At 45.3% G+C, this 25,634-nt stretch overlaps 1 protein-coding gene and 1 long non-coding RNA gene across 2 annotated transcripts in view; one reads left to right on the top strand and one right to left on the bottom strand.

Moving 5' to 3' along the window:
- Positions 1–13,986, bottom strand: part of Marchf6 (membrane associated ring-CH-type finger 6) — a 77,903-nt gene extending 63,917 nt beyond the window's left edge. The window contains exon 1 of the mRNA XM_070042182.1: positions 13,763–13,986. Within this exon, the coding sequence (XP_069898283.1) occupies positions 13,763–13,781 (19 nt within the window). The 5' untranslated portion in view covers positions 13,782–13,986. The remainder of the gene's footprint in view (positions 1–13,762) is intronic.
- A 349-nt stretch (positions 13,987–14,335) lies between these two features.
- On the top strand, positions 14,336–20,142 carry LOC138841482 (uncharacterized). Its single transcript, XR_011376438.1, has 3 exons — positions 14,336–15,878; positions 17,550–17,681; positions 19,817–20,142. It is a non-coding gene; the product is annotated as an uncharacterized lncRNA (long non-coding RNA).
- The last annotated feature ends 5,492 nt before the right edge of the window (positions 20,143–25,634 follow it).

The following is a 25,634-nucleotide window of genomic DNA, read 5'->3' as shown; positions in this document are numbered from 1 at the left end:
TGGAACTGAAACAAAATCCCCATCACCTAGATACCAGATTGGGGCCATGATGCTGTGCAACCGATCTAAATTATCTAGAATTATGGGCCATCATGCTGTGCAACTGATTTAAGTAATCTAGAATTACCAAAGCCATTGGGCACTGTGGATATGGATTAGCCCTAGAATTATCAGTTATCCAGGTTGGAGCCAAATGATGCCCAAAGCCATCACCCAGAGTACTAAGATGCCCAGAGAATAACTTTTGAGTGGCACGTACTAGTATAAAATCAACTCATTAGGCAGGAGCGGTGTAAGTACCGGTAAGCCAGTACCAGAGGAGGAATCCTCTCTAGCATGCCCCATGAGACATGGTACTGAGGAAGGAAGTGGGGACTAGGCTCACATGAATGAGGGTTACTGATAAGCTATCAACTGAGTACTGGGGAAGGAAAAAGATAGGAGTTGGCAATCCACTGCCACTCGGGAGGCAAGGTCAACAGAAGGCAAGAACATTGCTGCTTGGACTCTTGGTGAGTTCACTCGACAATGAAGACCCTTGCAAAGCCACCCAGCTCTGTGTGACCAGTGAAGGCTGAGGTGAGACCAAGGCCGTGGCAAACTCCTGGAGTGATCATCTTCAAAAGGTACTACTTACTCCAAACAATGGCTGGTAGGCAAGTGGCTGACGAGAAATCAGGTGGAGAAGAGATCTACTTAGAAGATACACCTAGAATCAGGCAAGACGGTAATTTCCAAAAAGACCCTCATCCTTCTGAATGACAAACTACAAATACAATACTAAGCAAATACAGCAAACCTAAAATCAAGTACCAGGCTCTGCTCAAAACAATGGTACAGAGAACTTGGATCCCAGAGATTGGAGTCTCTTGCACAGTCAGGGCCGGGTACTGGTGGCTCACACCCGTAATCCTACTCAGGAGGCTGGGAGCTGAGGATCACAGTTCAAAGCCAGTCCAGGCAGGAAAGTTCGTGAGATTCTTACCTCCAATTAGCCACCAGAAAACTGAAAGTGGCGCTGTGGCTCAAGTGGTAAAGCACTCACCTTGAGTTGAAGACTGCAGGGACAGCGCCGAGGCAGAGTTCAAGCCCCACAACCAACAACAACAAAAAAAAAGACTGCACAGTCAAAATTATTCTGAATAATAATAATATATCTTTTTTACTCATTGTCTTACAAATTTACAATGGCATTTTCTTTTTTTCTTTCCAGTCGTGGGGCCTGAACTCTGTCCCTCAGCTCTTCAGCTGTCGACTAGCGCTCTACCACTTGAGCCTCAGTCCCACTTCTGGCTTTTTCTGCTTATGTAGTGCTGAAGAATCGAACCCAGGGCCTCATGCATGCAAGGCAAGTGCTCTACCATTGAGCCACCTTCTCAGCCCCAACAATGGCATTTTCTACATAATATGTGAGGCAATGGATTGAATGCATCCATATAAAAAATTTCACCTGCTTGCCGTTAAACCAAATATAAAACAAATCACCAATTTTGGAGAATATGCTTTTATGAAAATGTGAATGGTACGTTATTGTAAGTAAATTTAAAATTCTTGCTGGATGCCGGTGGCTCATGCCTGTAATCCTATCTAACCAGGAGGCTGAGATCTGCATAAAACAAATCACCGATTTTGGAAAATATGCTTTTTTGAAAATGTAAATGGTATGTTATTGTAAGTAAGTTTAAAATTCTTGCCGGTGGCTCATGCCTGTAATCCTACCTACCCAGGAGGCTGAGATCTGAGGATTACTTTTTGCCAGCCTGGGCAGAAAGTCTGTTGAGATTCTTATCTCCAATTAACCATCAGAAAATGTTAAGTGGTGCTGTGGCTCAAGCGGTAGAACACTCGCCTTGAGCTGAAGAGCTGAGGGACAGTGTCTAGGCCCAAGAGTTCAAGCCCTACAAATGACAAAAATAAATAGTTTTAAAAATTAAAATTCTTAATATAAGATAATGTTAAGCAAAATATACTTTGTAATTTGGGGAGGGGAGGGGAGATTGCAGAATCCTTAAATAAACATGCAGGCTGACTCATTGTGATGACGAGATGTACAGGACACTATAGGGTGGGAGGAGTTGGGGATGTGGGGAGGGAAGTGATAGTAGGGGAAAAATAAAGGAGGAGGTAACAATGCTCACTATGAAATGTACTCATTACCTACTCATGTAACTGTAACCCCTCTGCACAACATTTTTACAATAAAAATATTAATTAAAAAAATTAAAGTTCTTAGCTGGGCATCAGTGACTTATACTTACAATTCTAGCTACTCACAAGGCTGAAATCTGAGGACCACAGTTCAAAGCCAGCCTGGGTAGAAAAGTCCTTGAGATTCTTACTTACAGTTAAGCACCCTTAAAAAAAGCCCTAAGTTTGGCTGGGAATGTGGCTTAGTGGCAGAGTGCTTGCCTAGCATGCATGAAGCTCTGGGTTTGATTCTTCAGTACCACATAAACAAAAACAGCCAAAAGTGGTGCTGAAGAAGCTCAGGAACAGTGCCTAAGCCTTGAGGTTCAAGTCCCTGGAAGCAGAGCTACGACATGACTCAAATGGTATAGCATTAGCCTTGAGTACAAAAGCTCAGGAACAGCACCCAGGCCATGAGTTCAAGCCCCAGGAGCACACGCACGCAACTCACGCCCACACCCACGCGCCCACACACACCCACACAATCTTCCACCAGGCACTAGTGGCTCACGCCTGTAATACTACCTGCTCAGGAGGCTGAAATCTGAGGACTGCGATTCAAACCCATCCCAGACAGCAAAGCCCATGAGACCCTTATCTCCAATTAACCACAAAAAAGCTGTAATTGGACCTGTGGCTCAGTGCTAGCCTTCAGCAGAAAATCTCAGGGACAGCACCCAGACCCTGAGTTCAAGCCCCAGGAATGAAGAAGAAAAAGAAAAAAGAAAAAAAAAAAAAAAGAATTAACTACTAGTATACGCAACAGTACAACATTCAAATTCCAAAATGCCATGTCATGAGTAGAATCATGCAGTAACTTTATACTTACATATATGTGTGTGTGTGTGTGTGTGTATATATGTATGTATATATATATATATATATATATATATATATATATATATATATATATATATTTGCAGGCACTGGTAACTCATGACTATAATCCTAGCTACTCAAAAGACTGAGATGTCAGCAGTGCAGTTTGAAGCCAACTCGAGGCAGGAAAGTCCATGGACTTCTTATCTTCAACAAGCTACCCAGAAATACCAGAAGTGGTGCTATGCCTCAAATGGTAGTGTTAGCCTTGAGCTAAAGGAGCTCAGGGACAGTGTCCGGGCCCCGAGTTCAAGCCTCAGGACCAGCACCCCCACAAAACAAAACAAAAAATTAGGGCTAGAAATGTGGCCTAGTGGTAGAGTGCTTGCCTAGCATGCATGAAAGCCCTGCGTTCAATTCCTCAGTACCACATAAACAGAAAAAGCCAAAGGTGACGCTATGGCTCTCAAGTAATAGAGCGCTAGCCTTGAGCACAGAGAGCTCAAGGACAGAGCCCAGGCTCCGAGTTCAAGCCCCAGGACCAGCAAAAGAAAAAAAAAATTATGAAGATATTGTATGAAGGGTTACTGTTTCACAAGTCAAGTGGAATGTTGACTTTTGAACCCTGTCTTCCAATGTAACACATTTGTCATGGAGGCATTTTAGTAAGCAAGCAATGGTGCTTTTGTCAAGCTGGTACTCTAAAGTGACCACAGTTAGCAAGGTAACTTCCTTCCAGCTGTGAGCATGGCACACAGTGGAGCAGCTGCTGGTCACTAACCTTAACCCTAATTCTCAGCACAAGGCCCTGAGTTCAAACTCTAATACTGCCAAAGGAGCACTGGATCATCTAATGTGGACATCCACACTGTGATGTCAGTAAGCAGCTCACGGGTAGCTTTAAGGTGCTGAGATTTAGGGGAACACAACTTAGCCTATATAGTACCTTAGCAATTTCAAAAACAAGCCAGCAAACCAAAGAAAACGAAGAGCAAACACAACTGCCAAAACATAAAGCCAAGAAAGTATAACTAAAATCAAAATTTCAGCAGGGTAAACAAGAACCAAGGTTACAAAAAGAGTGACACCAACAAAAGGTGTAGCCGGAGGCCCTTCATAAAAAGTTAGGCTCTCATATGTACAGTAAAACTGCACACGTACAATAAAGCTAAAAATTTTGCTTAGGCCAAAGTAAAACTGTCTGTCTTTTGTTTGTTTGTTTTGGTGGGTCATGGGGCTTGAACTCTGGGCCTGGGAGCTGTCCCTCAGCTCTTCAGCTCAAGGCTAGCGTTCTACCACTTGAGCTACACTGCCACTTCGGTTTTTCTGTAGTTTATTGGAGATAAGAGTGTCACAGACTTTCCTGCCCGGTGCTGGCTTTGAACTGTGATGCTCAGATCTCAGCCTCCTGACTAGCTAGGATTACAGGTGTAAGCCACTGGTGCCTGGCCAAACTGTGTCTTTCTTGTAGCTACTGCAACCCTGCTTAGAAACAATAAGGCTCCTAGTTTTCAAAGACAAGTTTGTCTTATTTTATCCTAAGGGAACTTTGTTGCTTGATTTGAATACCTTGTAACTTCATACAATCATATCATTTAAAGTTCCTAACAGTATTAGCACAAGTAATAAACTTTTTAAAATAAGAAACTTCAAATTCTTAAGTGACTTGAGCACAGAGAAGCCCAAGAGATAAGAGGGAAAAGAAGCTACTAGTGGAATGGGGGAGAATCAAGTAGGTTAGTTTTTCTTAGCCACCAATCCAGTTCAATGACATATATTAAGTGCCTACAATGCGGGGGGAGGGAGCTTTAAAAGCTGTGAGTATATAACTCTTAAGCCATTAGCAATTTTGAAAGTTCTCTATTTCAAAATCTCAATTCACCGTTTTGGCAATAAACTAGTGAAAAATCTAAGGATTTTTATTACTAGTAGACTTTATTTTGTAGAATGGTTTGAGATTTATAGAAATATGAGATTAGAGTTCCTATAAATTCAAAACACAGTGTCTCCTTGTGTTAGCATCTTTTTTGGGCACTGTCCCTGAGCTTCTATTGCTTAAGGCTAACACGCTACCAAGTAAGCCACAGAGCCAATGCCTTTTCTGTGTATGTGATACTGAGGAATCGAACCCGGAGCTTCATGCATGCTAGGTAGCACTCTACCACTAAGCCACCTTCCCAGCCGCCAGCTGTCAGTCATGGGGCTTGAACTCTGAGCCTCAGTGCTGTCCCTCAGCTCTTCAGCTCAAGGTGAGCACTCTACCACTTGAATCATAGTACCACTTCCAGTTCACTGGTGGTTAACTGGAGGTAAGAGTCTCATGAACTTCCCTGCCCAGGCTGGCTTTGAACCTCGATCCTCAGATCTCAGCCTCCTGAGTAGCTAGGATTACAGGCGTGAGCCACTGGCGCCCATGCAGCACCATTTCTTAAAAACAAAACAGCTGGTGGCTCACACCACTGAGGAGGCTGAGATCTGAGGATTGTGATTCTAAGCCAACCAGGCAAAAAAGTCCCTGTGAAGACACTCACCTCCAATTAACCACTCAAAAACCAGAAGTGGCATTGTGGCTCAAGTGGTAGAATGCTCAAGCCCAGAGTTCAAGCCAGAAGAATGACAAAAAAAAAAAAAACCTATACTTTCTCAAGTGAAACTGTTTTTACACTTCTGTAAAATATATACCGTCTAAATATTTTGGGTCTATTGTCCAATTTACATCATCAGACCAGTGGATTAATAGTATTAATTTTTAAATTAAACACAAATTAACACATTCTCAAATACACTGATTAAAAAACTATCATTTGACTAGGCACTGGTAACTCACACCTGTAATCCTAGCTATACAGGAGGCTGAGATCTGAAGATTCCATTTCAAAGTTAGCCTGGGTAGAAAAGTCTGTAAGACTCTTGTCTTCATCCAATTAGCTACCAAAAAGTTGGGAATGGAGCTGTGGCTCAAACGGTAGGACTTCTAATAATCCAGACATAGAGATCTTTAAAATGTAAATGTAAAATGGTGGCTCACATCTGAAATCCTAGCTATGCAGGAAGTTAAAAATCTAAGAATCACTGTTCAAACACAGCTGAGCAGAAAAGTCCATTAGGTTGTTGGGTGTGGGGCTAGAACTCAAGAGCCTGGGCTCTGGCCCTGGGCTTTTGTGCTCTACCACTTTGAGCCATAATACAACTTGGTTTTCTAGTGGAGATCAGTCTCAAGGTCTTTCTTGCCTGGACTGGCTTCAAACCACCATCCTTAGGCCACAGCCTCTTGAATAGCTAGGATTACAGGCATGAGCCACACCAGCACCTGGCCCATGAGATTCTTATCTCCAATTAGCCACCCAAAAAAGCTCAAGTGGCTCAAGTGGTAGAGTGCTAGCCTTGAACAAAAAAGCTAAGAGACAGCACACCAGCCTTTACCTGCACACAAAATACTATTTACCCTTCACACTGACTTCATCTTTAAAACTATATATCATAGTTACATACTCAAAGTTACTTTTAAATATTCTAAGTAATTTTTCAAAGTTCATTTTTCGGGGCTGGGAAGATGGCTCAGTGGTAGAGCGATTGCCTTGCATGCCTGAGGCCCTGGGTTTGATTCCTCAGCACCACATAAGCAAAAAGAAAAAAGCTGGAGTGGCGCTGTGGCTCAAGTGGTAGAGCGCTAGCCTTGAGCTGAAGAGCTGAGGGACAGCGCCCAGGCCCAGAGTTCAGGCCCCACGACCGGACCCAAAAAAAATAAGCAAACAAAAAAAGTCCATTTTTCATTTCTAACATGGTAAATATCTATATATACAACCCACAAAAACAAAAGCTCTTTACCCTCAATTTTAACTATAAAGGAGCTCTGAAGTCAAACTCTGAGAACCAATGATCTTTTCATCAGTGGCCCTTCAAAATGCTCCATCCAATTGGTCTATGGATATTCAACTGTTATAGCATTATTACTTGCAAAGCTATAACACTAAAAAAAAAAAAAAAATTAAAGTGCCTCTAGGTACTCTGCAATGTCTGAGGAAAGGGAAAAGAATTATGCAGAAAAAGGACTGTTGACAAAGGTCCTAGGAACAACACAGATGTTCAGTATTTGGTAAATGGAGAACAAAGCACAGAAAGCATAGAATGTACAAATCTTCCATCTCAAAAGTGTTCAAGCCAGGCACTGCTGTTTATGCCTGCAATCCTAGTAACTTAGAAGGTTGAGATCTGAGGTTCAAGATTCAAAGCCACCAAAAAGCCAGAAATGGAGCTGTGTGTGGCTCAAGTGACAAAGCACTAGCCTTGAGCAAAGGAGCTCAAGAGCAGCACCTAGGCCCTGAGTTCAGTCCCCAGGACTGGCCAAAAAACAACAACAACAACAACAACAACAACAACAACAACAACAACAACCCAGATGTGGCACTGTGACCCCAAGTGGTAGAGCACTAGCCTTGAGCACAAAGAGGCTCAGGATAGCGCCCAAGCCCCACAAATGATTTTTTTTAAAGGGCTAAATTGTATTGCACTGTGTATAAATTATTCCTTATTAACTTGGCCCTATTTTTCTGGCACACACCATCAGGTAGGAGAAGAAAGAGAAACAGAAAAATAAAAAGGATATTCTGAGTTAAGGTATAAGAAATCAAGGTACAGGAAATGCTTTAATGTCTTCCAGAAACTATCATTTTTATGGACAGAATTGTGCTTCTCCCCGACTCCATTCCTCACCCCCACCCCCCAACCCTACATTTTGAAGCCCTAACCTCCAGTGCCTCAGAACCTGATCATGTGGAGCAATTATTAGGTGATAATGATTAGGTTCTAATAGTGTGGACTCTTAATCCAGTAGGACTGCCTCCTTATAAGAGGAGACAAAGACCACAGGGAAGACAACGTGAAGACACAGAAGGACAAAAAGCAAGCCAAGCAGAGAGGTCTCAGAAGAAATCAGCCCTGTCAAACACTTTGATCTCAAACTTCTAGCCTCCAGAACTATAAAAAAATACATTTCATGGGCTGGGAAGGTGGCTCAGTGGTAGAGCGCTTGCCTTGCATGCCTGAGGCTCTGGGTTCGATTCCTCAGCACCACATAAGCAAAAAGAAAAAAAAAGCCAGAAGTGGCACTGTGGCTCAAGTGGTAGAGCACTAGCCTTGAGCTGAGGGACAGCGCCCAGGCCCAGATTCAGGCCCCACGACCAGACCCCCCCCCCAAAAAAAAAATACATTTCATTTAAGGACTCAGTTTTATGGTACTTTGTTTGCTAACTCCTGAAAACTAAAACAATCACCAAAATCGAACTTTTCCCATTCTTGGTTGATGAAGCTACTCTAGAAATCAATCATTTTTTATTCCTCCTTGGACTATTTCATCAATTACTATGTTCTACTAATTCCAGCCCAGTCTGCTTCTTGTACATTTTTTCCTTTCCCACTGTGTTAAACTCCTGTGACGTCTAGCCTAGCCACTGCAATAGCAATCTAAATACAGCTGGCATAAAAGTTTCCTTAGTTCTTCCTGTTCCCTTTTTATCAACTTTTCCTTTTTCTTTATGAAACTCAAATAAGTGATCTTCATGTCCTTATCAGAGAGAAGTAAAAACCAGTAATAGTGTGGTCAGAAAGAAAGGGTAATGGTGTGTGGACAGGGTATCTGGTAGCCCAGCATTAGCCACCATGCATGGCATTTCATCCTAAGTGGTCCAGTTCAACAAACAATACAACAGGCATCTTTTAGGAGATGTTTGCCTAGTTCAAGAATACACAGCCAGTATGTTCACAAATAAAATAAAATTAAATTAAAAAAAAAAAAGAATACACAGCCAGTCATGATATTTATCTGACATTATTACCTTTCCCAGTACCACCTCCCAGAAATTTGGGCTTAACAGTTGGTAGCAAGTAAGTACATACAGGGGAAGTAGCCAGTGACAGATGGACAATTTGTCTCAGCTCTGCTCAAAACAGAACGATTCCATTACTCTCTGCTTCTGGTACTAAAGTAGAAATCTAGTCCAACATGCTGTATCCCTTCTAGGATCCTCCTGTCCCATGATCTCCCTGATCTCATAGTATTCTCCCCCATTGCAACTACACTGCTGTCCCAGTGATTTCTGAAACAGTCTTGTCACGCTCCTATCTTAAAGACTGGCCATTCCTTCTGCTGGGAATATGCTCCCCACAAAAGCATTTGCATGGCTAGTGCCTCCTGTGTTCCTGCTCCTTCAAGACTTCCCTTGCTGTCAAGACTGAAAAACTACAACCCTTGCTCTCATATCCCAGCATTCCTTATACCCTTCCGTTTTTCTGTTTTCCAAAGAACTTGTAACATTTGACTTATGCCATACAATTACATTTTATTTTTGTCTTGTCTTCCTCCCATACCGAACTTACTAGGATGTAAACTTACGGGAAAAAATGATTTTTCTCTATTTTATTTCACTAGCCCAAGCATACAAAATAATGCCTCATAGTAGATGCTCAATTAGAGAGTTCCCAGTTAAATGCATGTATGCTTGGACACAAGTATTATCAAAGGAGTGAAAGCTAACCTGCAGTAAGAAAGATGCAGGTAGTTCTGAAAACAGTGTAAAGGGGAGAACTAGTGCATCTGACATCTGCCCATCCTTTTAAGTCATTTCTCCTTAGATGAAACTACTTCAAGCTTTTGCCATAGTGAACAGAGAATGACATCAACTGCAATACACTTCAACTTCGTGTTTTCCAAATGAGTAATTTTCTACATGCAAAAAAAAAAAGTACAGGGCTGGGAAGGTGGCTCAGTGGTAGAGCACTTGCCTTGCATGCATGAGGCCCTGGGTTCGATTCCTCAGCACCACATAAAGCAAAAAGAAAAAAGCCAGAAGTGGCGCTATGGCTCCAGTGGTAGAGCGCTAGCCTTGAGCTGAAGAGCTGAGGGACAGCGCCCAGGTCCCGAGTTCAGACTCCACGACTGGACCAAAAAAAAAAAAAAAAAAAAAAAGTACAGGGCTGGGAAGGTGGCTCAGTGGTAGAGCTCTTGCCTTGCATGCATGAGGCCCTGGGTTCGATTCCTCAGCACCACATAAGCAAAAAAAAAAGCCGGAAGTGGCTCTGTGGCTCAAGTGGTAGAGTGCTAGCCTTGAGCTAAAGAACTGAGGGACAGTGTCCAGGCCCAGAGTTCAGGCCCCACGACCGGACCCCCCCCCGCCCCCAAAAAAGAAAAAAAGTACAAGCTGGGCGCCAGTGGCTCACATCTGTAATCCTAGCTACTCAGGAGGCTGAGATCTTAGGATCGAGGTTCAAAGCCAGCCTGGGCAGGAAAGTCCAGAAAACTTTTACCTCCAATAAACACTCAGAAAACCAGAAGTGGTGCTGTAGCTCAAGTTTGTAGAGCGTGCGCCTTGAGCTGAAGACTTGAGGGACAGTGCTCAGGCTGAGTTCAAGCCCCACGACCAACCAAAAAAAAAAAAAAAAAAGTACAACTGCTTGCAAATCCTATGAAAAAATTAATGATTTTATATTCTGTTCTACTAATGTAAGGAGCAAAACAGACAGAAACAACTTTGTGTATAATTGAGATAAAATGTAAGCACTCAACTATGGCAAAATGTTTAATAACTTTATGTCTTTGTAGATCAGTTCTTGCTTGCAACATCTAATTTGAAATTACAGTGTTCTTCCTTTAAGGAGAATAGAAAAATACCCTTGAGTTAAGGATAGCTTTTTCTCTGAAACTGGAAAAAAAATCTCAGTGCACTGCATGATCAAATGAATGAAGAGATTACTAATATAAGGTATCTGCCAGTCTGGAGTCATTTACTTCTGTGTTACAAAATTATAAATTTGATTTTTACAAAAAATGTAAGTTATAATCATTTTAGAGATGGCAAAAATTAGGAGGAATGATGAAGAGGGTGACAATGATCAAGACACGATGTACTCAGAAACTGACATGTTGAACTGAAAACCCTCTGTACAACTACTTAAAAGATAAAATTTAAAAAGAAGACAAAATTTACCACCAATATAAAACATCCTGTGCATAACACTATCATATACGGTACTATTCTGAGGGGGAGCTGTGGGTCCTGGGGCTTGATTTCAGGGCCTGGGCACTGTTCCTGAGGTTCTTTTTCTCAAGGCTAGCACCCTACCACTAGAGCCACAGCACCACTTCCAACTTTTTCTGAGTAGTTTACTGGAGTTAAGAGTCTCTCAGACCTTCTTGCCAGGGCTGGCTTGGAACTCTTGAGCCTCAGATCTCAGCCTCATTCATGAGTAACTAGGATTACACGTGGGAGCCACCAGCATCTGGCAAGTTTATATATATATATATATAAAATCATGAAATCCTTTTCCTTCCAATGCTAGCTCAAGTTAAACTTAAATTATAAAATTTCAAGACTTCCAACTGGAATTTTACAAAACTAAAATTTTACAAAATCAGGTGTGAGAAGTATTAAAATTCACTTTCATGTCATAACCAATCAAAATAAGTGTAAAATAAGGTTTTTGTAAACTTTTATTAATGATTCATTTATACAGAGTGATAGAAACAAGTTATCTCTATACTGAACACTTGGGCTCCACTTACAAATATTTAAATGTGAGATCTGACATGAATTTGAATCTTGCCCTTTCCATTTACTGCCTGTGTGACTTAGGGCAAATTACTTGTCCAAACCTTCCGTTTCCTCACCTGTAAGCAAGGATAGTGCTACCTAAAAATGCTCACAGAATTACGAGAGATGTCTATAAAACACGTAGATCAGAAAATACCACACAGTGACTCTTCAATAAATACTAATTTAATATAGTACAATATTCAAAAGGGTTACAAGCATACTGTTCATTTCATAACCCACAGACATTCTGAGTTCCCAGACTATAAGTGTAAGCAATTACTAAGTTGCCAAACTAAAAGAATAGGGCTTTTAATATGCCAATACATATCTAATAATATACTTTACATTTATACATTCACTGGGCACCAGTGGCTCATGCCTGTAATCATAGCAACTCAGGAGGTTGAAATTCCAAAGACTGCAATTTTAACACAGGTTGGGCAGAAAAGTCCCCGAGCCTCCATCTCCAAAATAACCAGCAAAAAGCTGGGCTAGAGGCATGACTCAAGTGGTACAGTAATAGCCCAACCCAGCTCCAGGCCCTGAGTTCAAAACCAGGAACCTGCCAAGAAAAGGAAGATGAGGAGGGGAAGAGGGAGGGAGAGGGGAAAAGAGAAGTGGAGGTGAGAGGAGAGAGAGAGAGAAGGAGAGAAGATAGAGGAGAGAAGGGAGTGGGGGGTGGGGTGGGAGAAGAGAGATGAGGGGGACTTGAATCCAAGCTAGATAGGGTAGTGCACTTGAAACTACAGCCCTCTGAAGACTAAGGGAGGAGAGTTCCTGGCCAGCCTGAAGAAGGGGGGTGGAGGTGGGTAAGTAGCAAAAGTATCTCAAATCCAAATGGATGTAAACCCTGTGTGGATGGAAATTTAGGGGCAAAGTCCTCCTTTCAGGAAGAATAGGATTTCCTAATCTCCAGCTGGTTCCCTTTACTATTTTTTCCAAAGGACTGGGCAGCGGCAAGTAGCTTACAACTCAATGCGTATGATCAGCACATGATGAAAGGGCAACTATTCTCGATCCGAATACCTAAGTTCACATCTGTCTCCAACGACTCATGTGAACCCTGGACCGGCTGTTAAGAGTAAGCCTCCATTTCCACAGGTATAAAAGACAGTAAGACCTACCTACTTCCTCAGGGCTGATACCAAGAGGAAATGGGAATGTGAGTACACCTGGGAAACTATCAAATGCCCCGTGTCGTCTGCACCGTGAGCTTTTAATTCAGGAAAGACTTTTTAAAAGTAGGAATCATGTTGAATCAGCCCAAGTCGTGAAATACCAAGCTTCTGATTACTCACTAGACTCCACGACAGTGGCTCAAGGATTCCTTTTTCCACCACAAGTCCCCCAAACCGCACTCCACAACCCCGAGGAGGCCTGGTCCCCAGGGCGTCCAACCCATCTGCGCCGAGGACCGGGGACCGCAAGGCCCGCAATTCCCTCCACCGACAGAAACCTGCTCTCAAGGAAGCGGGCGACGCGGCCCGGCGAGCTGTTTACCCCCGAGCTCCGGTCCACCGGGCGAGCGGAGGCACCGCCGGCCACGTCTCCACACCCACGTAGGCAGTCCCGAAGCAGCTCGGACCCGGCCCGGCTCACCGCGGCGGAGGGTTCAGCAGAAACCCAGGCGACGCCACAACAAAAGCGATCGCGAGCTCCCGGGGCCCGGGCCCCCGCCCCCTCCCCCCGGCTGCCCGGGGCGCCCGCTCCCGGGGAGGCCCGCGCGCGGGGGCCGGCCGGGGGCCCCGGTCCAGCCGCGGGGGTCACTTCGGTCCGCGCCGCCGGCCGTCACCTGGCGCGCTACGGTCCGGGAAGTTTCCAAGTCAACAAACAAGTTTTCTTCCCGGCGAGGGGGAGCCCCGGGCCGCGGAGGCCGGCGACCCCGGCGGGAGGGAGGCCGCCCCGGCCTCCGCGGCCGCCCCCGCCTCCCGGGCCGCGGCCGGGGTCCCGGCCCCCCGCCGTCGCCGGCGGGAAACGGCTGGCGGGGCCGCGGGGGTCGCCGTCCGCCCCCCCACCCCCCGAGGCCCCGGCCGCCCCCCGCGCCGCCCGGGCGGGCAAACCGCCGGAGCTCCCCGCCGCCCGCCTCGAGCGGCGCGGCCCCGCGCGGGCCCGGCCCGAACCCCGGCGCCGCGGCCCAGGCGCGGGGCGCCACGGCGCCGCCGACTTACCTTCCTCCGCGGTGTCCATCTTGTCTGGGGGGCGGCGGTGACGCAGCCGCGAGGCGCCCGCGGCCCGGCCCGAGCCTTCGGGCCCGGCGGGAAAGGAGGGAGGGGGAGCGGGGCGGAGGGAGCGGGAGCGGCCCCAGCAGGTGCGTGCGCCCAGGTGCGGGAGAGGAAGCCGAGGCCGGAGACGGGGAGAGGGAGCCGGGCTGACGGAGAGCGAGCTGGGGGGGAGGGGGAGGGCGCGCGGCCGAGAGGCGAGGCCTGGGCGGGGCGCTCTGCCGGAAGGGGCGGAGCCAACGACACAGGTCATTTCCGGTGCCCGTGACGCGCGTGCGCGCGCGTTCCCGGGCACCCGACGTCGGGTGGCGGTCGGTGAAGCCCGTCGCGGTGACGGCTGCGCGGCGGGGACGGGCGGGGGGATTGGATCCCAAGCTGCTGCGTGATCTTCGGGGACAAAGGAAGCGCGAAGCCGCGCAGGAGAGCGGCGGGAGCGAGCGCCGGCTGGCGAGGCCGCGAGGGCGGCGCGCGCCCCGGCCCGCGTGCGGATCGAGGCCCCGCCCTCCGGTGCTGCGGCCCCCGGGTTCCCGGCACGTGCACCTTCTGCGGGCCCGGCGTCCGGCGTCCGCAGCATCCCGGGCCGGCGCTCCGGGCGCTCCGGCGCGCGGGTCGTGGGTGCTCGGTCTGAGGAGGCACAGTAACGCCACGGAGGGCAAAAAGACGGGAAAAAGAAACAGGGTGTTAGCGGGGCTCCCGGCGCAGTGGGTCGGGGCGACCCCTCCGCGAAGTCGCTGAGGCTGAGTCGGGCATGAGCCGCCCCTCAGGTAACCTGGCGCGGACGCCGGCGAGAACGGAGGCCGCCCACCGAGCCCGCGCCACGCCGGTGCCGAGAGAGCGAGGAGAGCAAACTTGGCCAAGAATCCTTGGCTGCTTCTCTAAATTGAGGAAGTGCCGGAGAGGAGGAGGGGAAGGAGGAATGGGAAGATGATGGGGTGATTTTTTTTTGTCTTCCAAGTGCATTAGGTGCACATGCGGAAATATCACAGTGAGGGCAGAGGCTTGACTTGAGCCGTTGAGGGCCTGCTTAGCAAGCACGGAGCCCCGAGTTCAACCCCCACCACTGCTGGGGAGAAACAAAAAAAGAACCATCACAATGAAACCCAACTTATTACAGCTGTGTGCTCGTGCAAAATACAGATAAGAAACACTGCACCTTACAGTTGTCTGATCAGAAGCCAGAAAGGCTTTGCAACCTGTGTTTTAAAATAACAGACTGAAAAGAGCTTCAAGAATATTAATATTGAATTGAGAAAGGCCTGTCTTTGGTCCTTATCGATATGGAGGCTTAAAATTAAGAAAATGAAATGGAGCTCTTCAAAAACAGTAGCCCTTGGTAATGTCACCCATTTGACAAAATCATACTAATCAAGGCAAACTCATCTTGCCACAGTAACAAGGACCCAGTGGTTTTGAGGTCTGACCTTGAAAGTTGTGCAGACGTTCTGTAAAGGTATTTGTATTTTTCCTAAGAAGCTAAATTTGATGCTACTTTTCCATAACCCCATCCTTCCTACCCATCCCCAACAAGAACTCACACTCTGTAAAGCCAATGATAGAACACAAAACAGAATCATTGGGCCCATCGGATTAACTACATAAGAGGGAAAGATTGAGAGAGATTTGCTGAAGAACTGAATATAGGGCTGGGAAGGTGGCTCAGTGGTAGAGTGTTTGACTTGCATGCATGAGGCCCTGGGTTCGATTCCTCAGCACCACATAAGCAAAAAGCCAGAAGTGGCGCTGTGGCTCAGGTGGTAGAGCGCTAGCCTTGAGCTAAAGAGCTGAGGGACAGTGCCCAGGTCCAGAGTTCAGGCCCCACAACCGGACCCAAAAAAAAAAAAAAGAACTGAATATACTTAGGGTAGGTATGTGAATCTCCTGGCAGTAGACAAAGGTAAGGTCTAGAGGTTTATTGTGGGGAGAAAGGAGAGAATGAGAATGTGTCCTGTGATCTGGTGATTCTCAAAAACAAAAATAGCCCAAGTTTGGCCCCCAACCACATTCTCTGCTCCTGAATCAAGATAGAACCACTTGCTCCACTACCCCACTACAATAGCCTGTGTAGGTAGGTACCAAGTGCCCTGATACCTCAAACCTCTGAGCTAAATAAGTCTTTTTCCTTCTGAGTAGCATGTGTCAGGCTAGGCGTGGTGCCTCATACCTATAATCCTAGCTACTCTGGAAATCCAGATGATAGCAGTTTCAAGTCATTCGAGGCTTAATAACAAAAAAAAGTTAGTGAGACCCCATTTCATCAAGCAAGTCAGACATGGTGGGACTTCCTTGAAATCTCAAGGATACAGGAGGCATAGGTAGGGTGATGGCAGTCTGATACCAGAGCTGTGGCTCAAGTAGTAAACTACCTACTGGCCTGACAGTACTAAGAAAGAAAAAAAAGCTGTATTTTATTATAGTAATGAGAAACTAATTCAAACAGAAGGGACACGTGGGATGACACTAACTATAACAATAACAGTGATTAACCAAACTTCTTATTACATCCAGTGAATATGAGTAACACTCACCTAAGGTAATATACCCATTTTACAGATGAGCCATCAGATTCACAGTAGATTAGTAACTAGCCTTATGCTGTACCCAGACTGGAAGAGAAAGAAGAATTAAGGGACACGTCTGACTTCTGGCCTTCACTTAAGCCTCATTGATTTAACATCTATGGCATCTTACTAACATTAAACCCTTAGTTTTTAATTATGAGTTTAAAATTATAGCCAGCAGGTGACCTTCCAACAATGGCATAGAATTGCTGCTGAAGAAGCATAGCTGGGTGTGGTTGTGTACACCGGTAATACCAGCTACTTAGTAGGCAGAGGAGAGAAGATCATGAGTTTAATTTCAGGATGGGCAAAGTTATAGTGACTATATTTTGAAAACAAAATAAAGGCAAAAGGACTAGGGGTGTGGCTCAAGTAATAAAGAAGTTGCCTAGCAATCGTGAGGCTCTGCGTTCAAGCTCTGCGTGTGCGTGCACACACACACACACACACACACACACCACCACCACCACCACCACCACACAAACCATTTAAAGTTTAACATTTTTCGCATTAAGTTATTAAAGGCAATTTATGAAATTTTAAACATTAGATTCCCCCCACCTCAGCTTCTCTTCCTATTTTTTTTCTTTTCATCTTTCTTTTCTATTTCTCTTCCTTGAAGTAAGACCCAAGTGCAATATAAGAAATAACTTGAGAGTAGGGCTGGAGTTGTGTCTCGAAGGGTAGAACACTTGCCTAGCAAGCATAAGGCCCTGAATTCAAACACCAGTATCACCAAAAGGAAAAGAGAGAAGGAAATTCATTTAGTTGAACAATTGTAAACATAGTAAGAATAAAAATGGTTAGCCATGCCTCAGTGACACATGCCTGTAAGCCCAGCTACTCAACAGGCTGAGATCTGAGGATCATGGTTCAAAGCCAGCCTACAGTGGGCTTAGAGAGCCAAGTGGTAGAGAGCCAGGCTTGATTAAAAAAAAAAAAAGTAAGGCCCTGAATTCAAGTCCTACTACCCCTCCCTGCCTTATACATAAAAAGAATACAGATGGTTAGGTTTTCCTCTGTTAGAGAAAAAAATGTCAACATGGAAAAGTACAGGGTAGAAACACAAGTATTATTATGAACTCACTTGAAAAAATGTAAATAGGTAGCTCTAGAAATAGTTACATATGGATATAGATGTATCAATATGTGTTATTTCCTAATCAATTTTTTTTCAGTTCCCCTGAAAGGATCTTCGTTCATGGAAGCTACAACTGGTGAATGAAGTTTTGGTAGGAACAGGCACATGGTTGGAATATGTTCCAGAAGTAAGAAGAGGAAAACCAGAACTTTACAGTGATGACATCGAGGTAAGTAGATGATCAAGGTTAAGATGACCAGTATAGGATGGATGGACATAATTAAAAAAGCAAAGTTTGCCAAGAATGTGTGGTTGAGTTGTTCCCTTCGGAAGGGCTGCAGTACAGATTAGCCTACAAACCAGAAGGGCTGTTTTCTTTCAAACTGTCAAGGACATAATTACATGGAGAAATCTGAAGGACTGCCCTTGAAAGCTAAAAGCCTAAAAGCAGTGTATGTTCCTGGATTGGATCCTAAACAAGAAAACTTACACAGACAAACTAACAGTAGTTGCTATGTCCAAAGTATACAACTTGTGGGTGGGGTGGGAGGGAAAAACGGAGAGACAGTGAGGGAAGGGGTGACATTGTCCAAAAAGAAAGGTACTCTTTGCCTGACTTACATAACTATAACCCTCTGTACATCATCTTTATAATAACATTAAAAAGCCGATGTTGGAGACTCACGCCCTGTAATCCTAGCTACTCCAGAGGATTGTGGTTCAAATACAGGATAGACGGAAAAGTTTCTGAGGCTCAACCTTCAAATGGTGGAGCATCAGATGAGAAAGTAAGTCCAGCTAGCTTGAGGCCTGAAGTTCAAATCCCAGTATTGGCAAACCCTAAAAAATGTGAAAGTAAGATATGCACCTGTGGATATAGATCAATGGTAGAGTATTTGTCTAGCATTCATAAAGCCCTGGGTTTGAAACCCAGTACTGGAATGAATGAATGAATGAGAAAAAGACATTCTTGGGACAGCTGGCAAACTGACAGTTGAATGTGAACCATTGTATGGTATGGTTGTTTCCTATTTTGAGAGATCCTTGCTTGTTGGGGGGAGATACTGGAAAAAAATGATAGAAAATCAGTTCTGAAGCTTGTTTTCAAGTGGCTCAGAGAAACTATATGTTATGAGAGTGATTGATGGTTTAGTAATTGTTGAATCTGGGTGAGGACAGGACAGGAGTTGCTTTATGCTATACTTGTAACTTTTCTTGAATTTGAAATTATTTGAAAATAATTTTTTTTTTTTTTTGCCAGTCCTAGGGCATGAATGCAGGGCCTGAGCACTGTCCCTGAGCTTCTTTTGCTCAAAGCACTCTATACTTGAGCCACAGCACTACTTCCGGCTTTTTCTGTTTATGTGGTAATGAAGAATTGAACCAGGGCTTCATGCATGATAGGCAAGCACTCTACCACTAAGCCACATTCCCAGCCCTAAAAATCAATTTTTTAAAATATTAATTACTGATAGAGGGGGTGAAATAATTGGAATATAATGTAAACATGTGTAGAAAAGTAACAATGAAATCTTTCTCCCTCTATAACTAGTGTAAGCTTAAAAAAAAGTGAAAGTACTGATAAAACTCTAAAGCCAAGCCATAGTTCCCAAATCTGGGGTCTCAATCACACCTTTGGCAGTCTGATAAAATTTATGGACTTTGTTCCCAGATAACTTTCATTAAGTCAATACATTACCTACAATTTCAAGAAAAAAATCCAAGCATAGACCCCCAGGTTAAAAGGCTTTTTCAGCCGGGCGCTGGTGGCTCATGCCTGTAATCCTAGCTACTCAGGAGGCTGAGATCTGAGGATCGCGGTTCAAAGCCAGCCAGGGCAGGAAAGACTGTGAGACTCCTATCTCCAATAAACCACCAGAAAACCGGAAGTGGCGCTGTAGCTCAAGTGGTAGAGCGCTCGCCTTGAGCTGAAGAGCTGAGGGACAGCGCCCAGGCCCAGAGTTCAAGCCCCACGACCGACAAAAAAAAAAAAAAAAAGGCTTTTTCAACTGGGTACGGTAGCACACATTTATAATTCCCACATTCAGGAGACTAGACAGGAAGACCTTTAGTTGTAGGCCAGCCTGAGCTACATAGCAATATCCTGTCTCAAAACAACTCATTTAAAAATGATGGTATTCACTTACCTTTCCAAGATGTGGCAAGCTAGGTTATTTAAATCAAGAATTGCATATAATAGGCAAAATACCAAATACATATTTTTCCGTGCACAAAAGAGATAACAGCAATAGTGAAGTGACTACCAGACCAAAATCTAAGGGCAAGAAGATTCCAAAAGGTAAACAGATTGTTAAAAGTGGTTTTGTTCTGCTGAATAAAGTTGACATGTTTGGATGTTTCCAGGGCAAGAAGGAGCACTTTGGCAGGTACCAGTGGCTCATTCCTGTAAATCCTTGCTACTCACGGGGCTGAGATCTAAGGATTATAGTTGGAAGCCATCCTGAGCAAGAAAGTCTGTGAGACTCTTATGTCTAATAAACTACCCCCCAAAAAGCCAGAAATGGAGATCTGGCTCAAGTGATAAAGTGATGCTAAGCCTTGAGAAAAAAGCTCAAGGACACCACCCAGGCCCTGAGTTCAAGCCCCAAGACTGGCACAAAAATAAAGAAGGTGCACTTTCAAAACTCTGCCCAAGCTTAGATGTCTGTACACACACCTTCCACCAGGAGTTTCCCTAAGACTCACATGGCTTTTCTTGTAGGGAACACTGAACAGAAGTAAATGTGACTCTTTTATTTACAAGAAAACATCAAGCTCCTTAGCTAAATTTCTGTCACCTTCATTGTTGCTGTAAATGGAATGTTTGCATCTGTATTAAAGCCCTGATCTGCAATGGGATGGACTGTGGTCTCCTAAGAAATATGACTTTTGGGAGGTCATTAGTTTTAGATGAACCAATAAATTAGGAGGGAGCCTTGTGAAGAAGATATTCCCACCCCCACTTTTCTCTCTTCCTGCCACATGAGAGTATGGCAAAAAGGTGGCCACCTGCAAACAATAAGAAGCCATCGTCACCAGAACGTCAACCCCTAGACCTAGAACTTTCTATGTTCTTCCAGAATTATGAGACATGTGTTTTTTTATTTAATTTAAATTTAATTAATTAATTAATTTTTTGTCAGTTGTGGGTCCTGAACTCTGGGCCTGGGCGCTGTCCCTCAGCTCTTCAGCTCAAGGCTAGCACTCTACCATTTGAGCCACAGTGCCACTTCCAGCTTTTTCTGCTTATGTCGTGCTAAGGAATCGAATGCATGGCCTCATGCATGCAAGGCAAGCACTCTACCATTGAGCCACCTTCCCAGCCCTGAGATATGTTTATGAGCTACTCAAGTCAGTTATACTCTGTTATAGAGCTTGAACTGATAAGGACAATTACTCTCAAACACACACACACACACACACACACACACACACACACACACTTCAACTGATAAGGACAATTACACACACACACACACACACACACACACACACACACACACACACACACACACACACACACACACTTCAGTCCTGGGGCTTGAATTCAGGGCCAGGGCTCTGTCCCTGAGGACAATTACACACACACACACACACACACACACACACACACGCACACGCACACACACACACTTCAGTCCTGGGGCTTGAATTCAGGGCCAGGGCTCTGTCCCTGAGCTGCTTTTGCTCAAGGCCAGTGTTGTACTATGTAAGCCAGAACTCCACTTGTGGCTTTAAGAGCCTCATAGACTTTCCTGCCGCAGCTGGCTTTGAATTGCAGTCCTCAGATCTCAGCTTCTTGAGTGGCTAGGATTATAGGTGTGAGTCACCAGCGCCTGCCTCTATCAAACATTCCTTGAAGTTTTGTTCTGAACACTATGTTACACTGTAAAGATAAGCATGTTGGGCCGGACTAAAACCCAATTTCCTCCCTCATAGAACATTACAATTAGATTAGAAACTGCTGCCTTGCTTTCCTGGGAAGACTCATTTATAACTTCATTTGGGGAATCCAGTAATGAGTACTATTCTGACCACTTAGAGATAACTTTGGGTTCTGAGAATGTCTACAGTATTAGAATTAACACATGTCTGTAGCTTTTTCCTTCCTGTGTGATCTCCTTTCCCTGTCAAAATAACACCCAGTTTTCTTTTAGAAAGCCACTCCTGCTTACTGGAATCAGAGGGCCTGAGCCAGTTCCATAGCAGGGGGCCACCCCTCCCCTGGGGCATGCTCCCTCTGCTGCCGTTATCCAGCACCCTTCTCCACCCACCACGAGTCTGAATTTCTGATGCCTTGCCTTGACTTCGAGCCCCCCCCCCCCCGCAGTATTTGTATTTCATATCCTAGCCAGTCATTCATAAGCTCAAAAGTAATCAAGTGCTGACTGAGTACTGGCACCATTCAATTTGAGATATATTCAATTTGAGAAGGGACGAGTACATTGCTCACGTGGCCATGCTCCGTGGGCTCAGCCTGTGCTGGGAGCTAATGGTGGCCTGATCTCACAAGAAGTGATCTCACTGTCAGAAGTGTCCTCCTCCTCCCCACAATGCCAAGCTGGGTGTTCAACCTCACTTCCCTTCCTCCTGTAAGGCCCCACGCTCCAAGATCTCCAGTGTCTTCCTGAAACTGTGTTCCTACTCTGCCCCACGTCCCCTCTCCTTGTTAACTGTGGGGACCCTTCTCTTGAGCTGTCCAATTTCTGAGTGTAGATTGCAGTACAGTCTCTACAGGCTGACACGGGCTGGGCCATGTCTGACAATGGAACTCTGCCAGGGTGTGACAGCCAGTCCAGGAAACCAGGCAGCATCCTCAGGACTGAGGAGCCTGGCACCTCAGGACTTCGTCCATAACCACCAGCTTCCCTGAGTCTTGCCACTGACCAGCCAGAGGAAGACAAACACTCATCTCCTACCCAGGCCATTGGACGCCCCAGTTCTGTGAGCTTCCTGCAGCGTTTCCACACCGTTGGCCTCTAATCAGGGCAGCCCTAGAGGCTGCCTTTATTTCACTCCAAAGCACTCTGCTCTGCCTGCTTTTGAATCTCGGCCAAATACAAATGAAGATGGCAGGCTTCTTTGGCAGGAGGCCCTGCATAGACCTCGCTTGTTCTCATTTGGGTGGTCTTTGTCCCCATTTCATTTTAGTAGCAGGCCCTTAGGCCTTCCATTTGGAGTCCTGCCCACCCAGGCCTTCAGACAACCTTCCCCTCTTCTCTTTTTGAGGTCTGTCAGCCTCAGATCTGTCTCATTTTGATAGAAATCATGGCACTTAAGAATTGGCCTTTCTGGGCAATGACTCATTGGTTTCTTCATCGTGGCAGGGGAGACTCCAATCACTGCTGGAGACCTACAGAGCCTCATTTTAGCCTCAGTGCTGGGAAGCAGTTGCCATAGTGATAGATGCGTCAGGCAGGCTCACTGAAGCCGGCCCACGCTGAGAGAAGGGGTTGGCCTTCTGCTGTATTGCTGCTGGACCCCCAACTCCCATTCCCAAGCTCTGAGAGCACAGTAGTTACAGGGAATACTCTGAGAACCCTAGCTTAGTATACCACCCCGCTTCCCCACCCCTGCCATGTTGTCTATAATAGTTGGCCTCACTAGGTTGTGCAGCTTAGACTACGTTGCTTAGCAACAAAATAACAAATAATGTAAATCCAATCTCCATTGAATCTGCATGAATGCCTCACTTTTTTATGTGGATGCAATCTCAGGGCTCTGTGCCAGGGTGGGGGGAGGGTGACCCAAACCTTTCCAAACGTAGAAGTAATGCATTGGGAAAAAGTACTTACAGCAAAAGGGCACATTCTGATCAATTCTAATAAACACCCAGATCCAGATAGAGAAAGCAAACATTGCCACAGTCCCAAGGAGTTCCCTCCTGCCCTTCCCAGGCAGTACCTACTCAACTGGGACAGACTTATGGTTTTCATCACCATCCTTTTGTCCTGCTGTTTTTGAACTTTACTTAGAAGAATGACATAGTATGAACCTTTTGTGTCTGACTGACTTCATCGTCACGTGTCAGTGAGGCTTTCCCATGTTGTATAGGCAGTAAGAGGAGGAGGGATGGGATGCTGATGAACACCAGTCCCTCCTCCCCTGCCAGCCACAGCACTGGCAGGACAGAACTTCACTAGGCCCTGGATTCACTGTCTCCACTGAAACCCCCTGCATGAAAGCATACTTGCGGGAACCCATGCTCATCCTGCTCTGGCCCATCTCTGCTGGTGAATGGGGATACCATCACTTCCATTGCCATGGCTCCCAGCCTCTTTCAGTCCTATCAGTCGGGATAGCTGACATAGCCTGTGTTAGGACGCCCGCCCGCAGTGGAAGCTGTTCAGGGGGCTCATTGCATGGGAACTCGAAGGCACTTGAGTTGTGTTCCCTCCAGAGATCCCTCTTTCTAGTCAGTTGACTCCCTCCTCTTCCTCCCTCCCTACCTCTCAATTGCTCTGAAAATTCTTACTTGGAAGTAATTTCAGTTAGTTATGGAGAAGTTACAAATTCTGGTAGACATAGTAGATTCATAGATTCGTAGTACAAATTCTGATAGACATTTACCCCAGTCCCTAAAAGTTAGTATTTGGCCATATTTTCTTTGCCATTCTTTCTTTGTTTATATGCATAATTCATATAAATTTATTTTTCTAAATCCCCGAGAGTATATTGTAAACATGTCTCCTAAATACCTCAATATGGTGTGTGTGTGTGTGTGTGTGTGTGTGTGTGTGTGTGTGTGTGTGTGTGTGTGTGTGTGTGTGTGTGTGTGTGTGTGTGTGTGTGTGTGGTTAGCTGTGGGGCTTGAACTCAGGGCCTGGGTACTGTCCCTGAGCTTTTTTGCTCAATGCTAGGGCTCTACCACTTTGAGCCACCATACCACTTCCAGTTGTCTGAGGTTAATTGGAGATAAGAGTCTCATGAACTTTCTTCCCCAGGCTGGCTTTGAACCTTGATCCTTAGATCTCAGCCTCCTGAGTAGCTAGGATTACAGACCTGCGCCACAAGCACCTAGCCCCCCCCCTTTTTTTTTGCACCTAGCTCTTTATGTGTGTGTGTGTGTGTGTGTGTGTGTCCCTCCTTCCCTCCCTTCTTCCCTCCTTTCTTTTCCCTCCCTCCCTTATTCCTTTCCTCCCTTATTCTCCCTTATTCCCTTCCTTCCCTCCCTCCCTTCTTCCTTCCTCCCTACCTTCCTCTTTTTCAAGGACATTTTTCTTAAGCTGGGCGTGGTGACTCATGCCTGTTACTCAAGCCATTTAGAAAGCATAAGTAGGATTGCAGCCTAGGCAGCCCATGACAAGTGAGACCCTATTTAAAACACAACAAAAGCAAAGGCGCAGTGCCTATGTGCATCTGATCATATAAAATAAAATTTATTGAAATGAGCTCCAGGAAATGGAAACAAAGGATTTTGTTGCTATTTTTGTTTTCTTTTGTCTTGTTTGTCCATTTATCTGTTTTTGTGAGGGTAAACAGTGGCACAGAATTAAACAAATGCAACAGCAGCACTCACAAGACATTATGCTGAAAGTGAATTACGCAACTTGTGGGTGATGATGGGAGGGGAGAACTGGGAGAGAGCAAGGGAAGGAGTAACATTGAAAAGAAATGTACTTGTCACCTGACTTACGTAACTGCAACCTCTCTGTACATCACCTTTATAAAAAAATTTTTTTCAGCAAAAAGGCTAATGTGACTCAAATAGTAGCGTACATGGATAGCAATCACATGGTCCTGAGATTAAGCTTCAGTATCACAAAAAAGGAAATTAATTGTGTGTGTGTGTGTGTGTGTGTGTGTGTGTGTGTGGTGTGGTGTGTTCTGGTATTAGGGCTTGAAGTCAAGGCTTAGGTGTTGTCCCTCAGCTTTTTCACTCAAGGTTGGCACTCTCTCTTGAGCCACAGCTCCATTTTAGCTTTTTGCTGTTTAATTCCTGCTGGCTTTAAATTGTGATTCTGGACCTTAACTTCCTGAGTAGCCAGGCTTACAGATTTGAGCCATCAACACCTGGCAAAGGTCATTTTCTTAGAAAACAATAATATAAACTGGGTACAGGTGGCTCATACCTTTAATCGTAGCTATTGAGAAGGCTAAGATCTAAGGATAGTGATTCAAAACTAGCCCTGGCAGCAAAGTCCATGTGGCTCAAAGTAGTAGAGCACTAGCCTTAAGTGTA

This window comes from Dipodomys merriami, unplaced genomic scaffold, assembly GCF_024711535.1.
Source record: "Dipodomys merriami isolate MVZ:Mamm:240054 unplaced genomic scaffold, mDipMer1.0.p SCAF_32, whole genome shotgun sequence".
Taxonomy (NCBI): Eukaryota; Metazoa; Chordata; class Mammalia; order Rodentia; family Heteromyidae; genus Dipodomys; species Dipodomys merriami.
This window is presented reverse-complemented; position numbering and strand designations above follow the sequence as displayed.